The sequence below is a fragment of the Montipora capricornis genome, chromosome 4, assembly GCF_036669925.1.
Source record: "Montipora capricornis isolate CH-2021 chromosome 4, ASM3666992v2, whole genome shotgun sequence".
NCBI lineage: Eukaryota > Metazoa > Cnidaria > Anthozoa > Scleractinia > Acroporidae > Montipora > Montipora capricornis.
In genome coordinates, this window is record NC_090886.1 from 39,737,296 (window position 1) to 39,763,692 (window position 26,397).

Below are 26,397 nucleotides of genomic sequence, written 5' to 3' on the forward strand. Positions count from 1 at the left end.
GGTGACTGAGGTCTTTGATGATGTGCTGTTTGGTTACCGGTATATGAATTTTTAAGACCTCTTTGATCAGATTCTTTTTAGAAATTAGCCTTCTTGTTCTTTAGAGTACCCTCATTACTGTACACTTGTACATGTAAAAATGATCGGGCAATCCTGAAACTAAAATCTATAAAGTGAACTAACTAGCGGTGAAAGGGTAATTACGGTAAATTTAGGGAAAGGGCAATAAATGCATGTAGTAGCTGAGCCATCTGCAAGGCTAGCAGTTTTATTAGTTTATACAAGTCTACAAGCTTATTAAAAAAAAAATTATCTGGGGACAAGCCAGCCTTAGTAGGAGCTCCTAGATCAGTGTACTATGCCATAATCATCTCAAGCACCAGCATTCTATTTAAGGGAGAACAAACAATTATTTTTTTTTTCAAAACATATCCATAAGCAAACCAACCATTGCTTTCTGTCCATTCTAGGATCACATGGTAAATGACTGGGAATGCATTTGTACTGTTGATGTTGGTGAAGGAGAAAGATTGGTAGCAATCTCTTGGATTGATACTGGGATCAAGGTATGTACAAATACTGTAAGGTCTATTAGTATTTTTTTTCCATCATGTCCCTGATAACTCGAGTGTGCATTTTGTTAATTTAATAATGTGGTAAAATTTTCTGCAATAAATTGTGCGAAGTGAGTGGAAACATCTAATATGCAAGTTACAATGGAAACATAATGTAGCATAAAACTTGGGTCTGGATTTAAATTCACCTCTCCCTTTCCCTCTAAGTTTTGGCCTGCACTCTACAACATGGACCTTAAGATCTACTGTACGATAGTGACATTGACGAAAACACCAGCTCAAAAATAATATAACTTTGTCCAGTATGTCTTTTGAGATTATTCCATCTCGTTCATGTCTACAGTGTGTGCGAAGTATCCTAAAAATAAATCGGTACGAGCAGTTTTACGCTGAAAATAGAGAATGACAGATCTTCTGTTGCATGCTCACGTCGTCATCAGAACCTAAAATTTGGTGATTTCACGTCACTGTCATGCAGAGTACTGCAAAAATATGAGCTTAAAACCATGCCACATAATTTTATGCAGCACAATTATTTTATGCTCTTTTAACCAATGATGTTGACCATTGTTTTGTGGCGTTGTCATCGATGTCGTCGTAGATCTTAAGGTCTCTAATGTGAGACACTAGAGTTCAATATTCTTTGACTCCTTTACCCAGTGACTCCTGGGAGTGAGACTTAACAGATTTTATTCCGTCTAACACCAGATGATTTCATTCGTCAACTGGGGACATCCTGGGGCACCTGAGAGGTCACTGGGTTAATAAATAATGCAGTGTTTGGTACAAATTTGCAGAGGGGAAAAACTGAAGAGGTCAGGGCAGTGAACAATTTTGAACATGATCGTCTGGCATTAGCCAGAGAATTATAAGTCATTGTGTTGGATATAAATTAAATTGTCATTTACGCTGTACCAAAGTGAGAGTCTGAACAGGGATAAACAGTTGTACTGTATGCGATTGTTAAGTAAACCCGTTTCTCTCAGAGGATCTCCCTTTGACAATGTACTGGTGTATGTAGGAAAAAAGTTAATATTATAAGAAATTAAAGTACCGGGTAGTAAAATTGAAAAGTTCCACTGTTGGAAGTACATAAAATGGTTGATGTTTTTGTGTGACAGACCCCTTAATTTCATGTATGTTCCCTTTTTTATCAACAGAACCTTTTTACCCTTCACGGCGATGATCCACAGCATTCAGTCATTCCCAAGAAGCTTGGAGAGCGCTTTAAGACCAATAAAAGCAAACATCCTTTGGTAGAGATTGAAGGGATGAGAGCCAAAGATGGATGGGTGGCCATCAGTGAAACAGGGCTTGTAAGTCAATATTAATTTTTTTGTTCTGAATTTTCTTGTAGTCTTATCTATGTGTAATATTCACATTTCATCACAAAGGCTAATAGTATTGTTGTGCTTCTTAATTGAGCGAGAAATGATGGCCATTCTTATACAAATGGTTTCTTTACTAAAAAAAATCTGAATGAAAACCAAGTAGTATTCAACCTGTTCGCCTTACACTGTACATATACAAATCCCTGCTGTCATGCATTTACTTGCTCTCCTTTATTAATTTATGCTGTGGGTTCAAGATACCGGTAAGTCAAAAGTTCTTACAATGTGCCAACTCTAAACTCTTCCTTTAATCTGTGGTTGTTTGTAATTAGAAGCAAATTACAGCTGTATGTACTTGTAGTCATTGAAAATTACTGTTTTCTTTTCCTTCTAGATTTGTGTGACAACCATAAAACCAGAAATACAAATAACGAGAAAATGCTTGGCAACAGTGCGTGCAAGAGTTGCTGTGGCTGATCTCGCATTTACAAACAGTAAGTGCAGTTTAGTACCGTTGCAGTAATACATGATAAATTATTATGTACTTATTAATAATAACTTTTGCCTTACATAATAAATTATTTAAATTAACAAAAGGTTGATACATGTACATGTACTGTATGCATGATATCCATTGCCAGTGGATTTTTCCTTAAATGAAAGTAATAATAATTATAATAATAATAATAATAATAATAATAATAATAATAATAATAATAAATATACCTGGGAAATTTCGGAAACTTCGGAAACTTCATTGGCTTTTCTAGATATCAACGTTTCTATTAGAGGCAACGCGCTATGTACTAGTGTGCACTACAAACCTACTGATTCACACAGTTATTTGTTGTATTCATCGTCACATCCATCACATGTCAAGAACTCCATCCCTTATTCTCAATTTCTTAGACTTCGACGTCTATGTAGTGATGACTCCGATTTTTCCAGCAAATCAGAGGAGATGTGCCAGTTCTTCGAAGAACGTGGCTATCCTGTCTCTGTGGTCAAAGCGGGCCATCATCGCGCCCAACAATTTGATCGACAGTCATCACTACAAACGTCACAAAAAGATAAGAATGACAGAATTCCATTTACCCTCACTTTCCATCCTCATAATCACGCAGTCAAAAGCATCATTCTTAGTAATTTTAAATTACTCCAAAATGATCCCGAGACTGGTAGAATCTTTTCGCAACCTCCACTTATTTCATTCAAACGCGACAAAAACGTAGGCAACTTTTTAGTTAGAAGCGCGCTCAAAACCAACGAGCAACCCGGCACTTTCAAATGCGCGCGCTCACGATGCAAAACTTGTCTTTTCATTGTTAACACTAGCAAGATATCGGGACCTAAGCGATCTGTTAAGATCACCGATCGTTTCACATGTACCTCCGCAAATGTCATTTATTGCATAACCTGCACGTTATGCAATAAATTATACATTGGTGAGACAGGTAGACGACTAGGTGACCGATTCCGCGAACACCTTCGCGATGTTGAAAAGAATGACAAGGATGCATCCAAGCCAGTCGCTCGCCATTTTAATCTGCCTAACCACTCCAAAAAACACATGGCTATCTGCGGCCTTTCCCTACATCTAGGTACGACGGAAAGCCGCAAGAATCTGGAACAAAAATTCATCTTTCAAATCGGCACCCTTAATCCTCACGGTATTAACGAATGCTTTTCATTTAACTAATATATTCCTATTTTTCACGTTGCCATGTTACCACCAATAGCGTAGCTCCTACTCTACTATAAAAACTACACGTAACCCATAATCCCTCGATTCGCTCTGACGAAGGGCTAACGCTCGAAACGTCAGCTTTTAGAATCTCTGTACGGTGGCCAATTTACATTATCAACTCCGTTGATAAAACCAGATTTTTCCTTAACCCTTTCTTGCCTGAGTTGGCCCCAGTGCATTGATGAGTAAAATTGTATGGTGTTAGACTGAGTAAAATCTCCAATACAGAAACATACTCGTCTATAATGTACTACGTTTTTTATCATGATGCCAGCAGTCAACATTAAAAAGTTAAATAATATTGTTACTATTAATGACTGTTTGAGATACATGTAGCATGTGCAGCATCATATCGGAAATTCCAGACCACGGCTTTGATCGTATAAAGAAGGACTATAATTTATTTCCATTATCCTTTCAAACACTAATGCTGCAATTTCAGCCTAGCCTTTGAAGTCAAAGAGTTGCGTTAATTTTTATTTTCTCTTTTGCATTTTTTTGTGTAGTGGGAAAAGTAATAGTCGTAGCAAATGATGGTGAATCATGCAGTGCTGTTCAGTTCTACAGAGTCTCCTTGTCTGGAATACCAGGTTGATTTCCAAAAGTAATATAGACTTAGCCAAGCCTAAGAGTGGGAGGGTTGTCCAATACTTACAAATGGACTCCAGTGGTGTTAGTGGTGATAAATTAACCCATTGACTCCTGGGGGTTCCCCATTCATGCGTAAAATCGTCTGGCATTAGACAGAGTAAAATACTAAGTATGAACGGTTTAGGTCGGTTTGGGTGTTAAAGGGTTAATGGGGACATTGATGAGTAAAATCTTCTTGCATTAGACAGAGTAAAATACTAAAGTCTGGTTGGTTTAGGCCGGTTTGGGTGTTAAAGAGAGGGGACAGAACTCATTGACACTTCAAATGCCCTTGGATGCCCGAGTCAAATCATCTGGTGTTAGACAGAGTAAAATCTGTTAAGTCTTACACTGTACTCCCAGGGTCAATGGGTTAAGAACAAAGAGGGAAAAAATATTCTTCTTGAAGAATCTTACTTCTTAGTTCTAAAAAGTACTGAAGGTAAAAATAGTTTTTAAAAAACTGCAGTCCTAGCTTGACTTTGTTTAAATAACCTGCCCAAAGAGAATTGAAACATACAGCTGTAAATATCACTTGGGTGAAACCTTTCTTGCTGACAAAGAGTTGACATTTATATATTTTGGAACCCGTGGAGTTATTGTGTTGAGACTTCATACACATGTACGTGTATCATCACAGTTATGTACATGTACATGTAGGTTAGTACTTTAGCAGTAACAAAAGAATGCATGGAGGATTTGAACCATGGCCTCTGCTATAGTGATGCAGTACTTATAATAACCAATAATTGCTGAGCTATCAAGCCAACTGGGAGCAGATAATCATTTTGTTTTAAAAGTGGACTCCTAAGTAAAATCTGTAGAAAATGTGAACATGAAGACTATGACAGTGTTTTGATACATGCAATATTAATTTTGAGAGGTTTGTTTAATTTTTCATTTACTGTTATTTGTTAAAGAAAATTTGAGAGAACTCCAGAGAGTTTCCTGGGAAACTGATTCTTGGGTTCCAGGAACACTGGAAACAACGTTTCTGACAGTTCTATTAAAAATTTATTTTGGGGGGGAGGGGATGCCCCCAACTCCCCCTAGACCCCCCTAGGTAGCTCGCATGTTGGTGCCAAAAAATGTCATGTCTGGTGCTTTCAGAAATATGGTCGCTACTTTACAAACCCTGCCATGATGACATATTTGAACTGAGCAAAGACTCAAGCATGTTGAGATTTTAGATTGTCACAGTTACATACAGTAGTTACTTTATTTCAGGGTTCAAATCCTGTTCAATCCAGTGATCTGATTTTGTCATGAAACATGCATCTCCCTTTTTTTAGATGGCTGTCAGATTTTGTCAGATCCTCTTCCCTGCCTGTTTCCTCATTCACACATTGAACAAGACTGTAAGTTCTCTTTGATTATGTGAATTTTGTGCTTTAAACCACAAAATTAATTTTCTTTTTGCAAATCAAATCGTTCCGCAAAATATTAGTTGACCAAAAATTCTGATTGCCCGATCAGGCAAGTCTTAGAGTTGTTTCACTTGCCCATGGATATATTTCGCTTGCCCCGGACAATCGGGCAAGCGTTAGTGTCAAACACTGATTATAGCCAGGCAGCTCTCTCTAACCACCATCCTAAAGATTTTCAGAGTGACGTGTACGGGATTGTTAAGATGTTAATAAGTATATGTAATACCGTAGGACTACATGCTGTCCAATTTTGAAATAGCTTCTAAAAACGGTTTGTTCTCACTGTTAGGGATGATAAGTTAAAAAATCTGAGAGAAACCACTGCCCTAGCAAGCAACATGTTCACTTCTGGTGTCTGTCCGTGGCCCAAAAACGTTGCATGGTTAAAATAGCTGCAACCTGATTGGCCAATACTCAGTTCTCTTATCTGTCTTTACATTTGATTGGTTGATGGAAAGAATACAGATTTTTCTCAAATTGGACAGTTTGTTCAAAGCTGAAGTAAACATTCCTGCAAAAACTATCCAACTTTATTTTAAATTTGGACAGTTGGCAAAAATATTTGATACAGCTATATAATTGTTATAATTGTAATTGTCAATATTGTTGTGAATGTTAATATAAAATTTGTTACTTGTAAATGTTGTATGAGTTGTTCACATACACATAGCCTTCTTCAAGCTTACACAGAGATCGTGTTAACGCAGAAATCGTGCATTTTTACGCAAATTATATAAAATCCAAAAAAAAGTGATCATCAAAATTTTAATGTGTCCCAGGATGCAAGGCGATTCTTTTTGACAATTTCGCGACAAGATCTCTGGTTCTTTAAGGCGTAGGCAAGCGCTTGAAACGGGAAAATGTTCCCTTCTTGGAGCTCTTATTGGAATTTGAATTCATTTTGACGTGCCAGACTATGAGTTTTTGCGAGCAAATTGTATGTACGTTATGTCAATAAAGACAAGCGACGCGCCATGTGAGATAACCGATTCTTTTGACGATTTCGCGACAAGAAGTTTTGAATTTTCATATCTCTGGTTCTTTAAGGCATAGGAAAGGGCTTGAAACGGGAAAATGTTCCGTTGTTTAACCTCTTATTTGAAATGAAATTCATTTTGACGCACCTGACAAGACGAGTTTTTGCGAGCGGATTGTATCTCTCTCATTTTTACAAAGACACGCGACATTGATATGTGTGACAATCGCTTCTTCTGACGATTTCGCGACAAGAAGTTTTGAATTTTCATATCACTGGTTCTACAAGGCTTAAGAAAGTGCTGAAAACGGGAAAGTTTTAACATTTTCATGCGCCCGACATAAATATTGCGCGAGCGAATTGTTACGTTTTTTTTTTTAATCAAGAATACCCCGCTACTTATTTCCACATGTTTACCTGTGAACTGAAACAAACACGGTGCTGGGTTTGCCAAACGATGTTCAGCTGAATAGCCATTGCCATATACATTTGTACAGTAAAAAGCTATTAAAACTAACAATGATCTAACCGCAATAGGTCGACAATGGGCTAACTCATACATACTAATGAGCTTTGCTTTATGTGCGTATTTCATGCGCGTGTCAAAGACGCAGACGCGTGCGTGTTTGACACGCAGGCACATTTTACACGCGCATTTTGGGCCGCATATCTTCGACCTGTACTGTACATGTATTAAATAACTCAAACAACTTGCTTTGATTTGTCAGTATATCTGTTGTTTGGGCGACTGGGCGACATGCGAAAGAAAATAAAAAAAAAATAAATTTAAGTAACATAGTGGTCGCCATATTGGATTTAGCCGTGCAAAGGAGACTGGTGAAGATGATTAAACATCCAGGAAACATAATTGAGCTCCTGCCATTTGTTTGCTCATTGATTGTTTGATCGATTGAGAAATACAAGTGCTCACACTTCTTGAAAAGGAACTGAGAAAGGTTGAAGACATGGTCATTTTTAGATAAAGATTTTTTGGCTAAAATTGGCTGAAAGAGTTTGGATGGTTGCAAACAAGGAATTTGGGCGATAAGTTGTCTGTGATTTGAAAGGACCAGGTAAAAGGTGGAAAGAAGAACGTGCCCACGACTGGACGCAAAGATTTCCAGTGATTGGCACTTGTATGGTACATGAATCAGGTGGATCACAAAAGTACAGCAGCATTGTTGCTTCAACAAGAACAGTTCAAAGCTGCCCGTGACAATGCTGGATAGGAACACCTCAGTTATACAATGTACATGACATTGAGCACTGTCTAAGTCTATTTATTTGTCAAAAATTAACATCACATTACATTATTATTATTATTATTATTATTATTATTGGTACTAGTTACAGTACTAAGTACTGTCGTAAAGATTAGAAAGTTGGTTACTCTCTCTTTCTCATTACCTAAAAAAATACTCTATTTCTCGCAGAAGGTCACCAAGATTTTGGGACCCCCAAAAATGCTTGGGACCCCAATTTGGCCATCAGACATGCAGGCCCCAGGACCCAAATTGAAAATTCTTAGTGCCATCCTTGTTACGGGTGCATAATGTGGTATTTGGATGAATTTGGATCAGAATTCTTGGAATTGATCTTTTTTTTGTTAAGATTACAGTAAAGGTCAAGCTGTGATCGTAACGTCAGCTGTATCATTGGTTGTGTACAGGTACACGTAATTTAGATGCATTGTGCATGTTGTGTCAAAACAGCTCAGATTTTTTTTGTGATTTACAGTTGCTGAATATCATGTAAATAATCTCCAATTTATGTCCAAGAACTCTGGTGAAGCAATTCTGGTATGCACAACAGGTACATATACATGTAGGATAATAACAATAAGTATTACAATAATTTGTTGAGTCAAACTGCAGGGAACTACAATCGTGGTCAAAAGTTGTTGAGAAGGTTGCGGGTATCGACAGTTCACTTCACACCTAATTCGATTATTCTAACTATTGGCTGAAGCATTTGGGAAATACATTGTACCATGCTCTTGTGGCCCCCCTGCCCAACATTCAATGTTGGAGTTCTTCAGGTAAAAAAAAAGTCACCATTTTTTCCCTGGAAAATCCAACATTGATAAGGGGGAGGGGGGTTATCTGTAAAATGAAGCTACCTTCCCAACACTTTTGACCATGATTGTAGAAAGAAAGTACTTTAGAGTGAGTTTCAATGGAGTGTCGTAAAACCAAAACCAAAGTATGGTGCTACAACTTCAAACCAATCACTGAGGGAAGTACATGTAATGCAAAACCAAAGCAGTTTGCTAATTACTTTCGTCACGCATTTGAAAACCCTGCGCCGGATCTATTATATAAACACCACTGAAATACCAAGTGAGCTTTTGTGCGAAAACATGATATCTTCACACGTGAAAAGATCACTGTAATTGCTATGGTTACATACATGTACAAAGATTGCGCCTTTCGGTGCCTTCCGTGAAATGATTTAGTATTTCATTGGTGTTTATATTGTTTATAATATAGTGTTTCATTGGTGTTGAAAAATATTTCACGAGTGAGTGCAGCGAACAAGTGAAATATTTTTCAACACTCTAGGAGAAATTTCATTTCTCACACACTGCTGGGACTCATGCCAAGCCCAACCACACAGCCTGACCTTTATTAACAATAACATAATTGTCTTACAATGAGAATAAGATCACCTCAATTAAAACATTCTACAAGTACTTCATGGGTGGGTGGGGCATGTCAGGCAATGGCGGCATACACGAGCCATGTGACCTGAAAACCCCCCGCAGACCTGTACCCAGACTCCCAGCCATGTGTGAGAAAAACGTTTTCCGCTTCTTTCGTTCCTCAGCCAGCGGAAAACCACACTTCGGCGGGCAGCCTTGTAATATCCTCTATGCACTACCCTCTATGTACTACTGACATTATCCAGTATCTTAAGCAGCAGGTGATGGTTCATTGTTGGCACTAGTAAAAATAAAAGCTAAAAAACAGTTACTAATCAGCGTATGCAACTGACAGAAAAAGAATACACTATTGAGGCATGCAAGCAAGTCAGCTATGACATGGAGCCTCACTGACTAAAATGGAGGCCACCTTTTCAACATTAGGCAGTAACTTCAAAAGTGTAAATATAATCGTAGCAGATATGGAGCGAAATTGTGGTAAACAGGATTAAAGCAGATGAATCAGTAGTACGTTTATCTTAGTTTGAACATAATTATAAAGTCGAATTAAATAATTATTATCGTCTGATGTTAGACAGATGAAAATCAATAAGTTTTAATCTTTGGGGGAATGGGTTAAAGATGTAAGTACGTAATTTTTTAAAATAAAATATGTTGATTTTTGAAGTCTTTTTCTTATATAATTATGCATGCTCAGGAAAATCTAGTGCCAAAGGAAGGGAAAAACAAGAGAGTCAAGGCAGCACCTTATACTTTTATTGTTGGACAAAGTAATATTTGGCTAGTAGCTTCTTTTTTTAATAATTAATTTTGGTAACCTATTAGTTTTACTGATTACAATTGATAGGCAAAAATGGAAGTTGTATAAAACGTTGGGAAATGAAGAAAGGAAAGGTGCAGGTTCATGAGAGATTCCAACAGGAAATAGCATCACATCTCCATCCGTACATGACGAACTACAGTGTATATGTGAGTATATAAGTCAGACTTGACAGTAAACAAAATGTTAATGCTGTGTTTCAAATTATAAGAGGTTGGCTTAGGGTTCAAATGCATGTACATGTATTAGACAAAGCTTAACAACTGACCTGACAAATCAAGCCATAAACTTTGGATTTTAAATGCATGGCACCAATTCTAGGTTGACCCTTTAGATTCCCTGTGAGCAGTCTGCCTCTAGAACACATCTGTTTCTCAACTTATGGGTGTATTGCTCAATGTTTTGTATTAAGCTTGGATAATTTTATAAGATTATTTGTTTTACTCCAGGGATCACTTAACACAATGCCGCCTCAAAAAAGAACAAAAATGTGAAGAAAAGAGGATAACATAAGGATTACGACCAAAAATGACAGATCTCGACAGTTTGCCGTGTATAATATTTATCATTTTAGCATTTCCCTACAACTACAATTTAAATTATGATGTTGTGGAGGAATTGAGCTTGTGGTAATAATCTTTTAGTTATCACTCATTACTAGTGAATTAAAACATAATTCTACCATACGTTGTCTTCTTAAGTCGCCGCAGTTTCTCCAACTACATTGACCTGTACAACTGTATCAGTAAGGCAAGTCCTCTTTATTATTATCAATGACTTGATTTCCATGGTCCTGGTTTTTGTCCCCTAGGAATGGACTATCATCAAAACTTACAAAGATCCTGCCAACATCGTGTCCCTTTGTCTGCCTAGGCTGCCGACACCCAAAGTGGACTTGTCACCGACCAGTAACCTGTTGACATATCCTGCATCAATACTTTTGGTACAATATGATGATGACAGACTTCAGTTATTAACTTGGTATTTGTTGTGTTTTATATATTACAGTACCTATTATCATTTTTCAAGGGAGCAGAACTGGGATTAATGCACTGTGATATAGACATACTGTGTTTTGTTGTTTTCCTGAGTATTTGACTTGAAAAGTTCATTTTGTCAGATCAGCTACATTCTACTGTTACAGCAGTATTCAGGTCTTAGTATGAATGTTTGAAGTTTTTCTTTAATTCGGCTTTTTTCAGTCACACACGTATAATTATGTTGTCAGTAAAATCCGTTCTCCTCTCATTTTACCTAGGTTGAATATGCACTCTACCAATCAATCCCCTAAAAAGGAATGAAAATACCTACATGTATACCTTCCCTCAAGCTCTGTCTTGTGCAATTCGCAGCACATGTCCTTGATGTTTCGTACATGTATCACCTTATCGGTTTCTGTATTCAGGCACTGATCCATTCAGTGACAACATTACAGCATACAGTACCGCTCAGAAATACGTTAACCAAAATATGCGCATAATACGCGTATATCTATACGCGTATGTGCGTATAACCATTATCGCGAGTACGCGTATTGGTTATACGAACATACGCGTATATATATACCCGTATATGCGTATACAGATATACGCGTCTGCCTCATTAGCTTTCTTATTGTTTTGCTTATTGTTCTAAACAATACACGTAGCTTGACAGCAATACAATAGTACATGACTACGAACTACATGACGAAGACGCACTTTCACAAACAGCTGTCGTGTTCGGAATACAAACCCACGCAAGGATGTTTATTTCATCGATAAACATGCAGTTCGGGTTCAGAGTTATTTTGTTTCACACTATTAAAAGAGAAAATAATATACACATAAATACAGAATTAAAGTAATGTTTACAAAGATGCAAGTAAGCTATAATAAGGGTTATGGGTTACAAGATATAGGGAACAAAGAACTGTACAATGCACTTACCGGTACTCGAACTCGGACCCTCCAGATCTGCAGAAGTGGTTTGATTAAGAGTCGCGGGACTATTTCATTTAGGAAACAATTCAAGTAGTTAATTTATGTGCACCTTTTGGGGCTGAAGCTTCCAGTGCGATTTTCAGTGAGAAACGTGACTTCTGTTTTGGCTTTACTCTGATCCAGGTATCTTCACGTATAGGTCTAAATACATAAAAACTGAGCAGTGACTGAAAATTAAATATACTTCAAATGGCTTTCAGAGATACATGTTCTAGCTTAATAGGAGCTGACGGAACTGCATACAGTGTTCAATACATGTACTGTAGTGTAGATGTTAAATAAAGTGACTTGACCCTTATCTTGCAGTTTAAAGCTGTTACGAAATGGTTCATTTTCCACAAAACTCCAAAGTTCAGTAGATGCAGAAATTGGTGAGTATGAAATAATTTCCAGTTGTTGCTGACACAGCTGTGAGTTGAAAATTCATGAAAAGTGCTGAATGGATTGAACCTGGGGAAAAAAAGGAAAAAGCAAAATTCATGTGGGAAAACAGGCTGGGACAACGTTTCACATGGATTATTGCACACAAGTCATCTGCTTGAAGATAACATTCAATGACATTAAATGTGTGCCATAATTTATACCTCTGTTTAAAATAATTAGGACTTAACAAAAATTAACAGACACACAAGTTTTACAGTAAAATTAATGTTAAAGATCTTGTTTACATAATAGAATAATTATGAACTGTAGTTAATTTTTGTAGTTTGCATTTAATTTTATTATTTCACAAGAAACTTGCTCTTTACTAAGGTGATATTATTTTAAACTGGTTAATTTTTCTAACTCGGTTTATTATGAATCATCTGAAAGGGGATTTTATTTTACTGGGTGAGTTTGAAAATAGGGACATGGCTTTTTTGTGGGGTTCTCAATTTGAGTGTGCACTCTCTACTTGTCCCTTACTTACCGCTCCCCCCCCCCCCCCCACACTTTTCCATTTATTTCCCCTTTTAACCTACTTAAACAGCTCCTTTTTATATACATGTACCTTAACTGAACCTCCCTCATCCTGTATATCCACCCCATCCTTTACAGTGAGTGCTCATAAATCTTTTTTATTCCTTATTTTTTTGCAATGAATGTATAGCTGTAGTGGTGACTGGATCTTATTAACAGGTTCATTAGCTAAAAGGGCGTCCTCTTCAAGAGTGGGTTGTAGCCCAGGTTTGCTTGGTGCCATCTGTTATTCCCCTTGTTGCTGTTGTGTGGTAGGGGTGACCATGACAGGAGACCTGCGCATGTTCAAACTGCATAACCTTGCAGGTATGGTTAATAATAATAATAATAATAATAATAATAATAATAATAATAATAATAGCAATTTTCTTGCTCGTAAACACTGGGCGCAGATTCATTGAGATTCATTGAGTCGCGAAATCAACCGCAAGTTGGCGATGTTCAAGCAAATGCGCCCGTTCGAATTATTCTGCCGTTCAAGGATCAAAGATCAGCCGAAGTTGTACGAAGACAGCTGTCCGATCTTGGAAAGAAAATGAACAGCCATCTGCGCCCAGTGTTTACGAGCAAGAAAATTGCCGACGGGGGTAGCAGAGGCCGAACCACCGTTAATAAATCAACAATGCGTTGTCTATAAATTCAAATGTGATCTGTGTGATGCGGATTATGTTGGCTATACTTGCCGACACCTTTTCCAACGCATTGAGGAACACAAGCACTCTGCTATTGGAAAACACCTGCGAGACGCCCACAATCAGAAGAACAAAGATCTTCAGGAACAATTTACCATTCTTAAGAAATGCCGTGGGAAATTTGAATGCTTAGTTTACGAAATGCTTTTTATCCAAGAAAAGAAACCTCAGCTGAACACTCAATCTGACTAAATCAAAGCAAAACTATTTAGTACCTAATTGTTACCCTCTACGTTCCACATTGCAGTGTTTTTAATTACATGCAACGAGATTTTCACACACATTCTTAGTATTTAAAGAACTCACAAGAATCTGACTTTTAGTTTTTAGTTTTTACGAATTTGAAAATGATGAACGAATCATCGAAACGTCATTCAAAATTATTACCACTAATTTTTACTCTCAATTGTTTGTCCAAAACCAATAATAATAATAATAATAATAATAATAATAATAATAAATAATAATAATAATAATAATAATAATAATAATAATAATAATAATAATAATAATGTACTTGTGTGCTCTGCTCTGCTCTGCTCTTACAATATGTTATTTTCTGATTGTAATTAAGTATCATTTTCAGACAGAAATCCTATGTAGATTTTCTGATCTATTAATAGAACTTGGCGTAGATCATGCCGCATTATGGCTCAAAATCAGTTTGAAAGACCTGTTGCTGTATTGTCTACTGTCTGGCTGGGAATGGTGGGATGTACTCATGGCTGCTCATCTTGGAACACCTGCAGGTTAGAAGATCCAAGCCCAAAAGGTGTTTTATTTTTTTCATCATTATCATGCAGGGTGCAAAGAAATGAATAATACAAGTAGTAATCTCAGATTATTAAAGTGCTCTCGACAATCGCCTTGGAAGCAAAGCTTAAGGGTACGGAAAGAAATATTTCTTTTATACGTGGTCTATCGACCACTTAGTTATTTTTCTAAAAGGTTTTTACAATTGGCTTTCGTAGTCAATCGTAGGGTTTACAAAATGGTTTATAAACAAAGTCAATCCTGATATGTAAGGTCATGTCCAATAAGCCTAGTCCAATCCAAGGTTCCAAGGATTTAAACTTAGTACAACGCTTTGAAGGCAAAAACGCGCCGATCAAATGATATTTAAAGCAATAATCTTGCCCTAGCCAGTCCGATCTGGTTGCGCAAAGTTGCAAATGAAAATTTTTTTTAAGCCAGGGCGATGTGAGTCGGCTGTATTCGCAGGCAAAGACGTGCGGGTGAAGGTGAAACGCCAGTAAAGAAAGGTTCCATAAATTCGCGTGTCTTGTGTAAACGAAAGGTTTCGCGGAAACTTGCCGATCAGATGATGTTGACAGTAAATACCTTGTCGAGTAAGAGTCGTGAAAGCACAAGAGCGAAAAACATGCACAGTCAAATCCCGGGTGAAGGGGGGGGGGGGGTACTTTAGGAATTTCTGGGTGAGGATGTGCGCTGGGACATTCAGAGCTAGTTTCAGCTGGATTTTACCCTATACTAGAGTAAACTCCCCAAATCACTCCCATCCTAGATTACCTGTTTTCCTGAAGCTGAGGTCACTAGCACAGTCTACAGCAAAGCCAAAACAAAACCTTATACCACAATCACTTCTTTCTTAAAAAAAGGATTTATTTATACTTGTCCAGCAATGCCAAGCACGTACCTACGCATTATCAAGACAATAAATTGTTTCATTTTAACCAGCATTAATACCACCGATTTCCGTCCGAATCCCGATTTTGGCAGTTAATAATATCCAGTAGCGTTTTATGATGGTCATCTATCAACGCTGTTGAGGCCGAGTCGTGAAAATTTAAACTTGCCGATTTCATTTTTTTATATTTTTGAGTAGCAATTCCTGGTGTCCTTAGTCTAGGTAAAATCTTCAACCAAGTGGTCAGTTTCGTGGAAAATGATATCCTATTGTAGACCCAAACGCTCTGACTTATATACTCTATGCTAGAGTAAACTGCTTGCATGAAAACCATACCTTCACAGCGGCACATGGCACATACCTATATAGCCCAGATATGGCAGTACCCCCCCCCCCCCCCCCCTGTGGTCAAATCTCACTGCTAACAAAACCGCAACTTCCACACGATCGAAAAACTTAACCAATCAAATCTCACTGCAAACACAGGAGCTATTTCCACACGATCGAAATACTTGCACAATCAAATCTCTCTACAAACCCAGCAACAACTTTCACTTGATGAGGAACGTCGAAAAACGTGGACGATCGAATCAATGCCAGCACGGTCGCGTGAGGTCGAGGCATTTTTACAAAGCCAGTCTTATGAAAAGATAGCTTCGAGCAACCGCGCCACACAGTCACACAGTGTTCTTACTAATTTGCCCTTTAGGCAACCAGTTTTGTTTTTTTTTGTTGCACATGGCTTTTTTTCGGTTGCCCACCTTCTAAAGACCTGTTGCCCATTAAAACTCAAAGGAGGCTTGTAAAAATGTCAATTTTGTGTAAAATATGTGTAAAATGGGTTTGGCAGACCAACGCGGCTCCTGCTGTGTGTCCATGGTGTTCTAGTAGCTTTCACCATTTTGCTTTGACAAGCATATCTTAAAGCGATTTCCTTTTCTATAAGACATCAAGGGAGATTCCTTATTTCTTAAATATCTCTCTGCGATTAGGCTGGTTTTGAATTAAATGCCATTTGTCCCGAATAGTATGTTCTTTAAGCCTTTCAAAGCTGGTTGAAATTGTGTGACAAAAGGTAGAATTTTCTTGAGCGCTTGTTCGATAGCATATTTTGCCGTGCGAAAACTGGGTTCGATTGTGACAAACATTCTTTTCGCGCAGATAGTGCGCGCGCTGTGATTGGCTAAATTAGCGGCCGTATTCTACAGTACGGCCCGCTGTACAGTCCGCTAAATTTAAAATTTCGATAAATCATTATCTAGCAAGTTTTTCCTGTCGTTTCTTTTATATAAACTTGCAAAACTGTTTGAATCTTGCAAGCAACTATTTCAAACAGCCAAGAAGATCTAGTTTTTTGGGTTTTGACACGGCAATCTTTGTGGCAGTTGAACCTTCAGCTTGACTTCGACTAGTTTCCTTGCCCGCGCGCCGGATTAACCTCAGAGATATGATAAATATCTTATTAACCGAGCTCGAGGTCCGTACTGTAAGTTACGGATCCTCCCTTTTTTCCCGTTGATTTATGGCCCGCGCGCTTCGCCATAAATCAACAAGAAGAGACTCGGTCCGTAACTTACAGTACGGACCTCGAACTCTGATAGTAGGAGGTAGATATATTTTAACAGCTTGCCCAGAAGACAAGCTATGGCTAGGATGAACTAGCTCGGAAACGTTTAAAAAGTAGGATTTATATACATGTATTTAACATACATATATGTTACACTGTATTTGCCGGCTGGGAGGTCCGTATAGCGAAAAACGCAATGCTTTTTTTAAACACTTTCGAAAAACTGCTTCCGGATCCAGGCAAATTTAAGTGGAAAGCTTACGATACTACTTTCCATTTGCCCTTCCAGGAAATAAAGGTCAGAATCCACTGGCCTGATAGCCAAATCTACTATCCCAGGGCTATCGGACATGACTTTCGTTATACGCGGATCATGACAGCAGTCATAATCTGAATTTTGCCATTTTACAGACACCTTAGATGCAGTGTTAAGGCTGTTAACAGATGACTTCAACAAGCAGGACATTTCCCAACAGCAGATTCAAGGTTCCAGATTCAGAGCAATTCAAGCCAGTCTGTTAAGGTGCATGAAAGATGGCGCTGGGCAGGCAGTTGACTGCTATGTTCATCAACTTCTCATGGCGGTAGCAGCAACCTTTAGGTCTCTTTTGAGATCCACACACAATGCCTCTGAGCAGCTGGCAAGTGGGTAACCTAGTACCTGTATTTTTTAGGTCAATCGGTTTTCATTCCGACCAACCCTCTTAGAGCGATTTTCAATTGAGTGTCGTAAAACCAAAACCAAAACCAAAGTAATTAATTTGGCCAATCAAAAAGGACGGAGACAATCCAGTAAACCAAACAAAACTAGAAGTAATTTTACGTAGCCGACACAAAGCGCGGGCAAAAATGTGCACTCGCGAGCCACGATTGTTTTTGGTTTTACTTCAGATTGGTTGAAAAAGTGGCGCGAAAACTTTGAACCAATCACCGAGTGAAGTAATCATAAACCAAAGCAATTCGCAAATTACTTTCGACACTCAATTAAAAACCGCTCTATCTCTGAAGTTTCTAGAGCCCCAATGACAAGTTAATTGTCTGTCTTTAAACAGAGTAAAATCTATACAGTGTACCTTTTGAGCCCTCCAGTGGCCCATGAACAACTTTGCCGTTACCGGTAACCTTTAGGAAACTTATCTCATGCTGTTATGTTTTACCTGATCAGAAAAATGGCCTTGACACTGTACAACTGGTTCAGCCGAAGGTCCTGTAATTGTAAAGTACAGTAAGTTATCGGATAGGCAAGATACATGTACCCAAAGCCCCTTTCAGTACCATGCAGTCAATCTATTTTGTATTGCATGGTACATGTACAGTCGCTTAGCTAGTATCTCATTATACCAAAAATCGAGAGGCTACCACACTAGGGTTATGGAATTAATTTTTGTTGTTGGTTACTGCCCTAAATCCGAGTGCTTAACCAATTTTATCAACTCAAATACTTGCAATAAACTTATTGACAGCTGAGAATACAAATTACTGTTTTAGAGGTTATATTAATAAGAGGAATCTGTCTTTTTTCTTATGAAGAGATACCCACAGCTGTGGATGTTGATGTAGACAAAGTACTGCAAGCTCTAGATACAAAGGAATTGACCCTTCAAAGCAGTAAGACATAGACTTGTGGTAAATGTATCCTCTTGCACTTCAGTCTTAAGCACAGGATTCTTTCGGTAAACCAACAGTAGCCCAAGACAGCAGCGCTTTTCTATTTCAATCTGCCTTGACGCTAGCACTGTTGCCAAGTGTCTTTATTGTTACAGTGTAACTTTGTTGGAAATGTGGGCATAAGCTAACTCTCCGAGGACACAATAGTCCAGTGGACTTCCTTTTGGTGCGCGTTGCAGGAAAATGCCTTTTCGAAAAAAATGATGCAGAAGTGCTTCACTCTCAAGCCATAAATTCAAGTGAAACATTTACATACAATTTACATATACTGCCTTCCCACATACTTCTGAAATTATTATTTTTATTATGTCATTATTTTTGTTTGTTTTTATTATGTATAGCAACATTGTTGTCTTTGTTTCCTCTCATTCAATGGTTGGCTGACCTTGCCATGTTTGTGGTTAACGTTGTTTCCTTCACTTCACATCACAACAAGGAATCAGCACCAGGGGTAAGTCACACATGTCATTATGATAAAGTTTCGATATAACGCGAACTCTGAATGGTTAAAACAGCGTGCTTTATGAGATTACAGATGCACGGCTGGCGCCACTCGTAGGATTTGGGAAATTTAGTTTTCCGAACATTTTAGCCGAACACATGATGAAATTAAACAATTCTTTATTATGCAGTGTGAAACAAGAAAGAAGACTCGCCTGTGAGCTGTTTTGGGGACCTTTGTTTACTAGCCAGACCAACCACACGCATTAAGCAGCTTGTTTTCCAATTGTTCAGGTTTTCATGAGCGAAAATTTCAGGCAGATTTTACTGAACAATTCGATTTTTGATCCCGATTTTAGACTAAAACAGTACTTGCACTTGTCTGTTAGCTTGCTTGAAGAAGCCTCGCCCGTGATCTGTTCGGTTGTAACACACTTAGGAAGCACTCAAGAAGTAGGGAAAACACGAGACGTAGTCGAGTGTTTTCCCCACACGTCTTCCCTGCTCTATCTCCTTCCTGCATGCTTTGCAACAAAACAAATCACAGGCCAAGCTTCTTTATTTGTTAAATAACATGCGTTTTAGGGGCGTGGTAAGAGTTTCCATTTCCTACATGGGAATATCAATTGAACCAATAGCTTACAAATGGTTATTTTTGCACCCGCAACTTTTTCTTTTGGGATTAAAAAATATTCCCATTCACACCTAGCGTATGCAAATCGAATTTGCCTGTCCAGGAAACAGAGGTAACAGAGCATGCGCCATGAAGCCCTCGGCAGCTATCATCAGTTTCACGGCGAGGAACTGGGCTCGATCTTGTTACGTTCCGGATTCATAGCGGATTAAAATCTCTACTTTGGAGAACGTATTAAAAAATTTCCGGATTCGCCAATGAATTCACCGGATACGTGTGGACGGAAGGCGCATCCGAAAAGTAAAAGTTGCAGATTGAAAAATATTCAGATACGTGTGGACAGGGCCTGAGTTTTCTGTGGAAGCCACATGCATGAAAGATAACCATGGCCAACATCCCACTGATTGTTGAGGCCAAAAGGTGGAAAAATAGTGCTTCCATTTCAATCACGTCCTACATGCACATGTAGCCGAGGCAATATTTAATTTTTTGGGGGTTTATTGTTGTGCTTTGTCTTTGTAGGTTAGCCTGATGCGTGACACAAGCTTTCTAGGTACATTGCGTGAAATGCTTATTCTCATTCGACTCTGGGGTCAGACCACACCTGGAATACTCCCCTCTATTACTCCTTCGGCAGGTAAGCAATGATGTATCTCCCAAATCATTTGAGAGTTTCCATTGCCTTCAGGGATGTACGGTATTTCTTCAACTGAGTTGAAAGTTAAAACCAGGTTGTGCTTGTACTACTGTAGCAGCATAATAAGCAGCCTCAAGAGCTATTAATTTTCTTTGCAAAAAGCTGTCTTGTCGATGACTACACTCAGGGTTATCACCAATGGCTGTGGTTTGGGGATTTCCTACATCTACTGTGAGCAAGACTCCTGGCTACAATCAGATAAACTCCCCTAGTTGCTTGCTTCCTAACTACTGCACTGTTCTCTGACTGCCACAAACTTGATTTACCTGGCATCTTGAAGTCCCGGTTGACGCCCGGGTCACACTATACGATTTTATAAAACAATTAGGATAGTACGCGCGCTCTCATTGGTCAATAGCTGTGTTTAGATGAGAGTATGGAACACGGCTGTTACATCACACGAATTTTGATTGGTTGTGTTGTCAGACGCGCGTTTTGATTGGCTGGTAGGAAATATGAGCGTGTATCAAGAAAATCTGTTTCAATCTAGAAGCATTTTCCTTCATTTGTCGAATTTTTTTTGAAAAACATTTTATAAAAGCAATAGAGAACTTTTTTCCGTGTTTCCATAGCCTCATCTAAACACGAGGGAAGTTGGGAGAATTCTCGACAGTTATGCAAACCCTTGAATGCGTCTCGGGTTTGCATAACTGTCTCGAATCCTCCCAACTTCCCTCGTGTTTAGATGAGGCTATGGAAACACGGAAAAAAAGTTCTCTATTGCTTAAACAGCACTGTACTAGTGTAGCTTCCATTTATTCGTTGAAAGAATCGGAACCCTGTCAGAATCAACAATACATGTAACAGTACATGAGCCTCTTGTTTTTGACATACTGTACCATTTTGTATCGTTTCGTGGTCATTTAAGATTCCAGTATGCGAGTTATACTTATGCAGTAAAAATTAAATGTATCGTAAGTTGTCTTTCAGTTTTGATAATCATGATAGTCGTTACGATTGTTATCCTCAGATAAAAATGAGTCATTGGCACTGTTATTTAAGATCTTTACCAAAATCTGGCTTCTAAGCAGACAAGCTAATACAGATGAACCTGATGTTGCTGTAGAAGACAGGTTGGCTGGTATGTTGCCATAAACAAATTACCGTAGTTTTTCGGATACAAGGCGCACTCGTCTTTTTTTTTTTGGTCTTTTGTTTTCCTTGTGTTACGTTATCCGTGAGTTTCACAGGTTTTTATACCGAGGATTAGCCAATCCAACACATACATTCATACATGTAATTGCTCAAGGAAGAAGCAAAAGTAACCCAGAGCTGTCTCACCATTTCAGAAGGGAAAATAATAATGGAAACATGTAGTTAGTTTCATTTCATAAAATTCCTTTTTTAAGATATAGATAAGGAGCGAACGAAATGATATATGAAATAAATTATATATTGAATTGCGGATGTGAAATCAAGTGAAGTTATACACGCAATTTTAGCAATTGCGTAGAGAAGTCTGAAAATTTTTAGGACTTCAACGGGGTTTGAACCCGTCACCTCGGGATGCTTGTGCGACGCTCTAACCAACTTAGCTATGAAGCTACCGATGTTGGGAGCTGGTCATTTGTGGGTTCAAATGTTATGAACGCAATTTTAGCAATTGCGTTCAATAGCTTCACTTGATTTCATATCCGCGGTTGAATGTATGATTCATTTTTTATATCATTTCGTTCGTTGATCATTCATCACAGGAATATTTGAACCCACAAATGACCAGCTCCTAACCTGAGTATCAGGCTTTTCAGGTTAACCAGCTCCCAACATCAGTGGCTTCATTGCTCAGTTGGTTAAAGCGTCGCACCGGCATCGCAAGGTCAAGAGTCTTTCAGGCTTCTCTACGGAATTGCTAAAATTGTGTTCGCAACTGCGAGGATCATAGCTTCACTTGCTTGAAAAGGAAATTAGAAACGTCACAAAAATTTTGTCCAGGATTGTAGGCAATGACTTACTTTGTCCAGAGCATAATTTTTGTCTATCATGTACTACTGAGAGTTTCCCACTCCATGTAAAGCATGTGCTGTCATTTAAATGCTATCAAAGTTGACAGCTTTTGTCTCACTCGTTAACGTGGATAGAATTGTCTTGGCTCAGGAGATAGAGTGTCAGACAACCAAGTGAGAGGTTTTGGATTCACGTCCTTGGCATTGCATTACATCCAGCGATGCCCTGTTGCAGCGATGTAGAACACATTCTAAAACGTGCATGTTGTCTATATGGAAAATGTGCCATAATTATGAAATTTTATTAATGCTGCATCAATCATTATCACTGATTTTTTGTCCTCATTTTGTGTTCGTCTTTCAGCTGAAGCAGCTCCTTTAACTCCAAATTTTTCATCTTTCCTTCAAAATATACAAGTGCCCAGTTTAAGCAGAGGTAGGTGTAACTTGCGGGAACAAGCTGAGTTCGAGAACACATGTAGCAATACCTCACTAGCAGTGGCATTGTGTGTGAGAAATCTGGCTAGTTCGTGAAAGTGACCCCTTCATTCAAATGGACCCTTAGCACAGGATAGTGATACCGCCATACTGGAAGGCAAATTGCGCACTGAGGCATCTCAAGCAAAGCAAGTTCATCTAAAATTTATTTGCTTTAAATGTCCCAGTGGGCAATTTGCGTTCAAGTATAGCGGTTTTTGTACCATGTGATCATTATCCTGCAAAGGGCCCTTTCACATTGTTAGCTTCTTCACACATCTCGTCATTAACACACTGGGTTTAAAATTCGCTCTTTCTTTCATAACAAAAATTGTGAGTGTTAATGCCATGGTGTGACATTTCAGTGACATGTCAATACTTCAGTGGCCTAGATTGCATGAGTCGTCGTAGCTCAGTGACAGAGCATCAAAACGAGAAGATAAAAAGTTTGACTCCTGTGTGAGGCTCTAGTTATTTCTTCAAATATGATTGAGTCATTATCAGTAAATACAGATCTCTTCTGACAGAAGTGATGCTAACATTAGATTGATTTTTGTAACCAAATTTAGGTGTGTCTGGCAAAGCTGTGAGTGGACAAATCAAACCAGGCCTTTATCAGTTTGGTATCCAACCAGTGTTGCAGACAACACATCAGGTCTTCCATCCATCATCCTCTGCCATCTTCCCCATGCCTGCTGATGGAATACATACTATGGATGTTGTGAGAAGGATCTTTCTGGACAAATCGCCCACCACCAAGTTAAAACAGTGCACTCGGTAGAGAGCTGTGATAATAGTTAAACTAAGTATTAGTTATACATGTATGTGTTGGATCACACGCATTCCGTGCTCAATGTTTAACTTCAACATGGCCCTGGTGGTTAAAAGAATTAGGTTTGTGTAGGATTCATACAGACCAATATCAAGACGTAAAAATAGGTAGAAATGGTGACACCTTCCTTGTCCCTGTATGTATAGCCTGTGTGCAGCCGCCCACTCTCCACAAAAAAAAATTGGGAAAGGAGCGTCTGTGATTTACCGTTAGTAATCGTGTTCCGGAATAATTTTGCATACATTATTAAGTGATCTACGCTGACCAAAATTTGCGTGGCTCATATTTCTTTGGTGCTAAATTCTCAAAATGGTGGTCACTGAGGTAGATTTCAAACGTTTTTTTAAGAGCGTCCCTAATAGTTTTAAGATACCTTGGCTTTATTGGATAGAAGCACTCTTTAAAGGAAAGGATGTATTTGCAAGTCTTCCAACCGGGTACGGCTCTGATCTTCAGAGCTGCACAGATCGTTGACGATGAGCTGTTATTTCCTCGATATGTCCACATCTCAAATCTTCCAGGGCAACACGCTTTGTAGATTGTTCTTGAGAATGGTTAGGCTGGTCCGAGCAAGGCGTTGGGATTACATTGACTGGTAAGGGATAGCGGGAGACGTTTTCGAGTGGACAATCTTTTGAATAGTGCTATATATATTCACCTCGTGAAGATTCGTCAGGAGCGCTTTCGTTTCGCTTTAGCGCTGACAACAATTCCTACAAATGTACGTAGAATCGATTTCCACTTTACACTCCATAGCTAACAATTCCGCTCGTGCTTTAAAAGAAAAACCTCTTTGACCATCAAAAAGATTTTTATTCGTAATTTTTACCGTGCGCAAAGTACACACGAACTCATCGTAAAATTTCTCACGGTGGTTCTCACAGTGTTGATGTGGAGAAATAAAAATAAAAGCCAATCAAAACTTGTTGTTTCAATGATGTAACATGATCGATGGGTAATAACCAGTCACATCATTTTCCACACATTCCAGGGAAAATCACGTGGTATTGAACACGATTATCAACGGTAAATCAAAGACGCTCCTCTCCGATTTTTTTTTTTTTTACAGAGAGTGGGCAGCTGTACACTAGCTATATATGCATAGATGTTTTGAGTTTTATGTGGCTGTTAGGGGAAGCTTGCAGTGCAAAAGAAGTTCCAGAAGTTACAGAAAGCCTCAAATTTACGGCAGACTGCCATTGAGAATGTAATGCAATCCCTGCCCAAGAGCGATTGCTGTTTCTTTGTTTTCCCACGCTAAAGAAGTCAGGGAAAATTTTTGTCATGCCCCAAGATCATTGCAATGGTCTTCATTGGTAATTATTCCTGATGCAAAAAGTGACCTGCCTTTATGGTGTAACCACGGTCAGCTTTTAAATTTGCGCCCCGTGTACGTTATTTCTAGAAATCCGGAAGTGTTGACTGAGTTCATGCATTTAAGATTTCAGGGATAAAGAATGGCCTGAAGGGACTATTAGGACCAACTTACTGAAAACTATTTTAAAAGGCCTTTACAATTTGAAATATTATTATTCCGTAACTTACAATGATTCACACTTGCACTTCACATTCTGATGACGTATAATTTGTTTTGATTCAGGTGTAACTGTGTATCGTTAATAGACAATATAGCTGACCATATAGCTGCAAAAGCCTGGGAGCAAAGATGGGTCAAGTCGTGTGTGTGTGGAGGTAGCTGGAGAAGATTGCCATTCAAAGAACATCATCAACAGCAACAACAGGGCAGCGTTGCAGTTGTGGGTAGTGCGTAAGAGCCTTTCATTGAAACGGTGATCAACTTGTTGATGAAAAAACCGTGTGGCGGGAAGTTTTTTCATATTAATAAATTATTGCTGAACGTCTATCATATGAATCAGTTTCATTTTTGAGTGATACTATTCACCTTGCTGCCGTCTTGCAAAAAGCACATTGAAATTGATGGTCAGTCCGGATTAATAACGGTCATGTAAAATTCTCAGGAGATGGTCGAACAGTACAGTTGACACAAACCTTAAAAGACGAACATGGCCCAAACACACAGAGAGTAGACTGCAATCACACTGCATGATGAATAAATCATAATGCATGACGGGTAAGAGTTAGAGAGAGGGGGATTCCAAGTCCTGTCTTTGAGATAACTGTGCCATTTGGTCAGGCATTTAAAATTGAGAAATCCCCCAGGTACCCCAAGCTAACCTTGTAATTTGAGCGTTCGGTTGTAGGTTCGCTGTTTTCCTTTGTAAGATAAATATAGAAAGAGGAAAACAGCAAACCTACAACCCACTGCAATCGCGCTGAAATGGCCGAAGTACGCCACAAAAACACTGATAAGTTATCAAGAAGACAAGGTAAGGCATTTTTGTTCCATTTATGTTCTATATTTTCGACTCTTAAACATGTTCGTAAATTCCCATACAAACCCTCATAATAGGCCATTTTACAGTTGTTTACCCAGTGACCTAGCCTATGAATGGCTGCGAGGCTGCTGGTGACCTTGAATTGACGCAGATCGCACTGCTTTTGTGATGTAAATTGTGTTGTAATGCTAATTAGTTCACATTAAGCCCGTACTCTCCCTTGTGTGTGTTCATTATATTTCACTCTTCGTTCGGATGTATTTTACACCCCTTGCATTTTGGTCAACTGTGTACATCATAAACGGCATCAAAAGAGCAAACTGCATGTCTT

The 26,397-nt window shown here is 38.6% G+C and overlaps 1 protein-coding gene across 1 annotated transcript in view; it reads left to right on the forward strand.

The window, feature by feature from the left end:
* LOC138046917 (mediator of RNA polymerase II transcription subunit 16-like) overlaps positions 1-25,577 on the forward strand; it is a 25,702-nt gene extending 125 nt beyond the window's left edge. The window contains exons 1-20 of the mRNA XM_068893543.1: position 1; positions 471-566; positions 1,736-1,891; positions 2,301-2,400; positions 4,160-4,243; positions 5,576-5,641; positions 8,424-8,498; positions 10,196-10,317; positions 10,980-11,149; positions 12,457-12,521; positions 13,270-13,416; positions 14,426-14,551; positions 17,429-17,662; positions 18,548-18,625; positions 19,027-19,136; positions 20,283-20,397; positions 21,428-21,538; positions 22,765-22,836; positions 23,447-23,654; positions 25,310-25,577. The exon at position 1 is cut by the window's left edge and continues 125 nt beyond it. Coding sequence (XP_068749644.1) covers position 1; positions 471-566; positions 1,736-1,891; positions 2,301-2,400; positions 4,160-4,243; positions 5,576-5,641; positions 8,424-8,498; positions 10,196-10,317; positions 10,980-11,149; positions 12,457-12,521; positions 13,270-13,416; positions 14,426-14,551; positions 17,429-17,662; positions 18,548-18,625; positions 19,027-19,136; positions 20,283-20,397; positions 21,428-21,538; positions 22,765-22,836; positions 23,447-23,654; positions 25,310-25,481 — 2,308 coding nt within the window. The 3' untranslated portion in view covers positions 25,482-25,577. The remainder of the gene's footprint in view (positions 2-470; positions 567-1,735; positions 1,892-2,300; positions 2,401-4,159; positions 4,244-5,575; positions 5,642-8,423; positions 8,499-10,195; positions 10,318-10,979; positions 11,150-12,456; positions 12,522-13,269; positions 13,417-14,425; positions 14,552-17,428; positions 17,663-18,547; positions 18,626-19,026; positions 19,137-20,282; positions 20,398-21,427; positions 21,539-22,764; positions 22,837-23,446; positions 23,655-25,309) is intronic.
* The last annotated feature ends 820 nt before the right edge of the window (positions 25,578-26,397 follow it).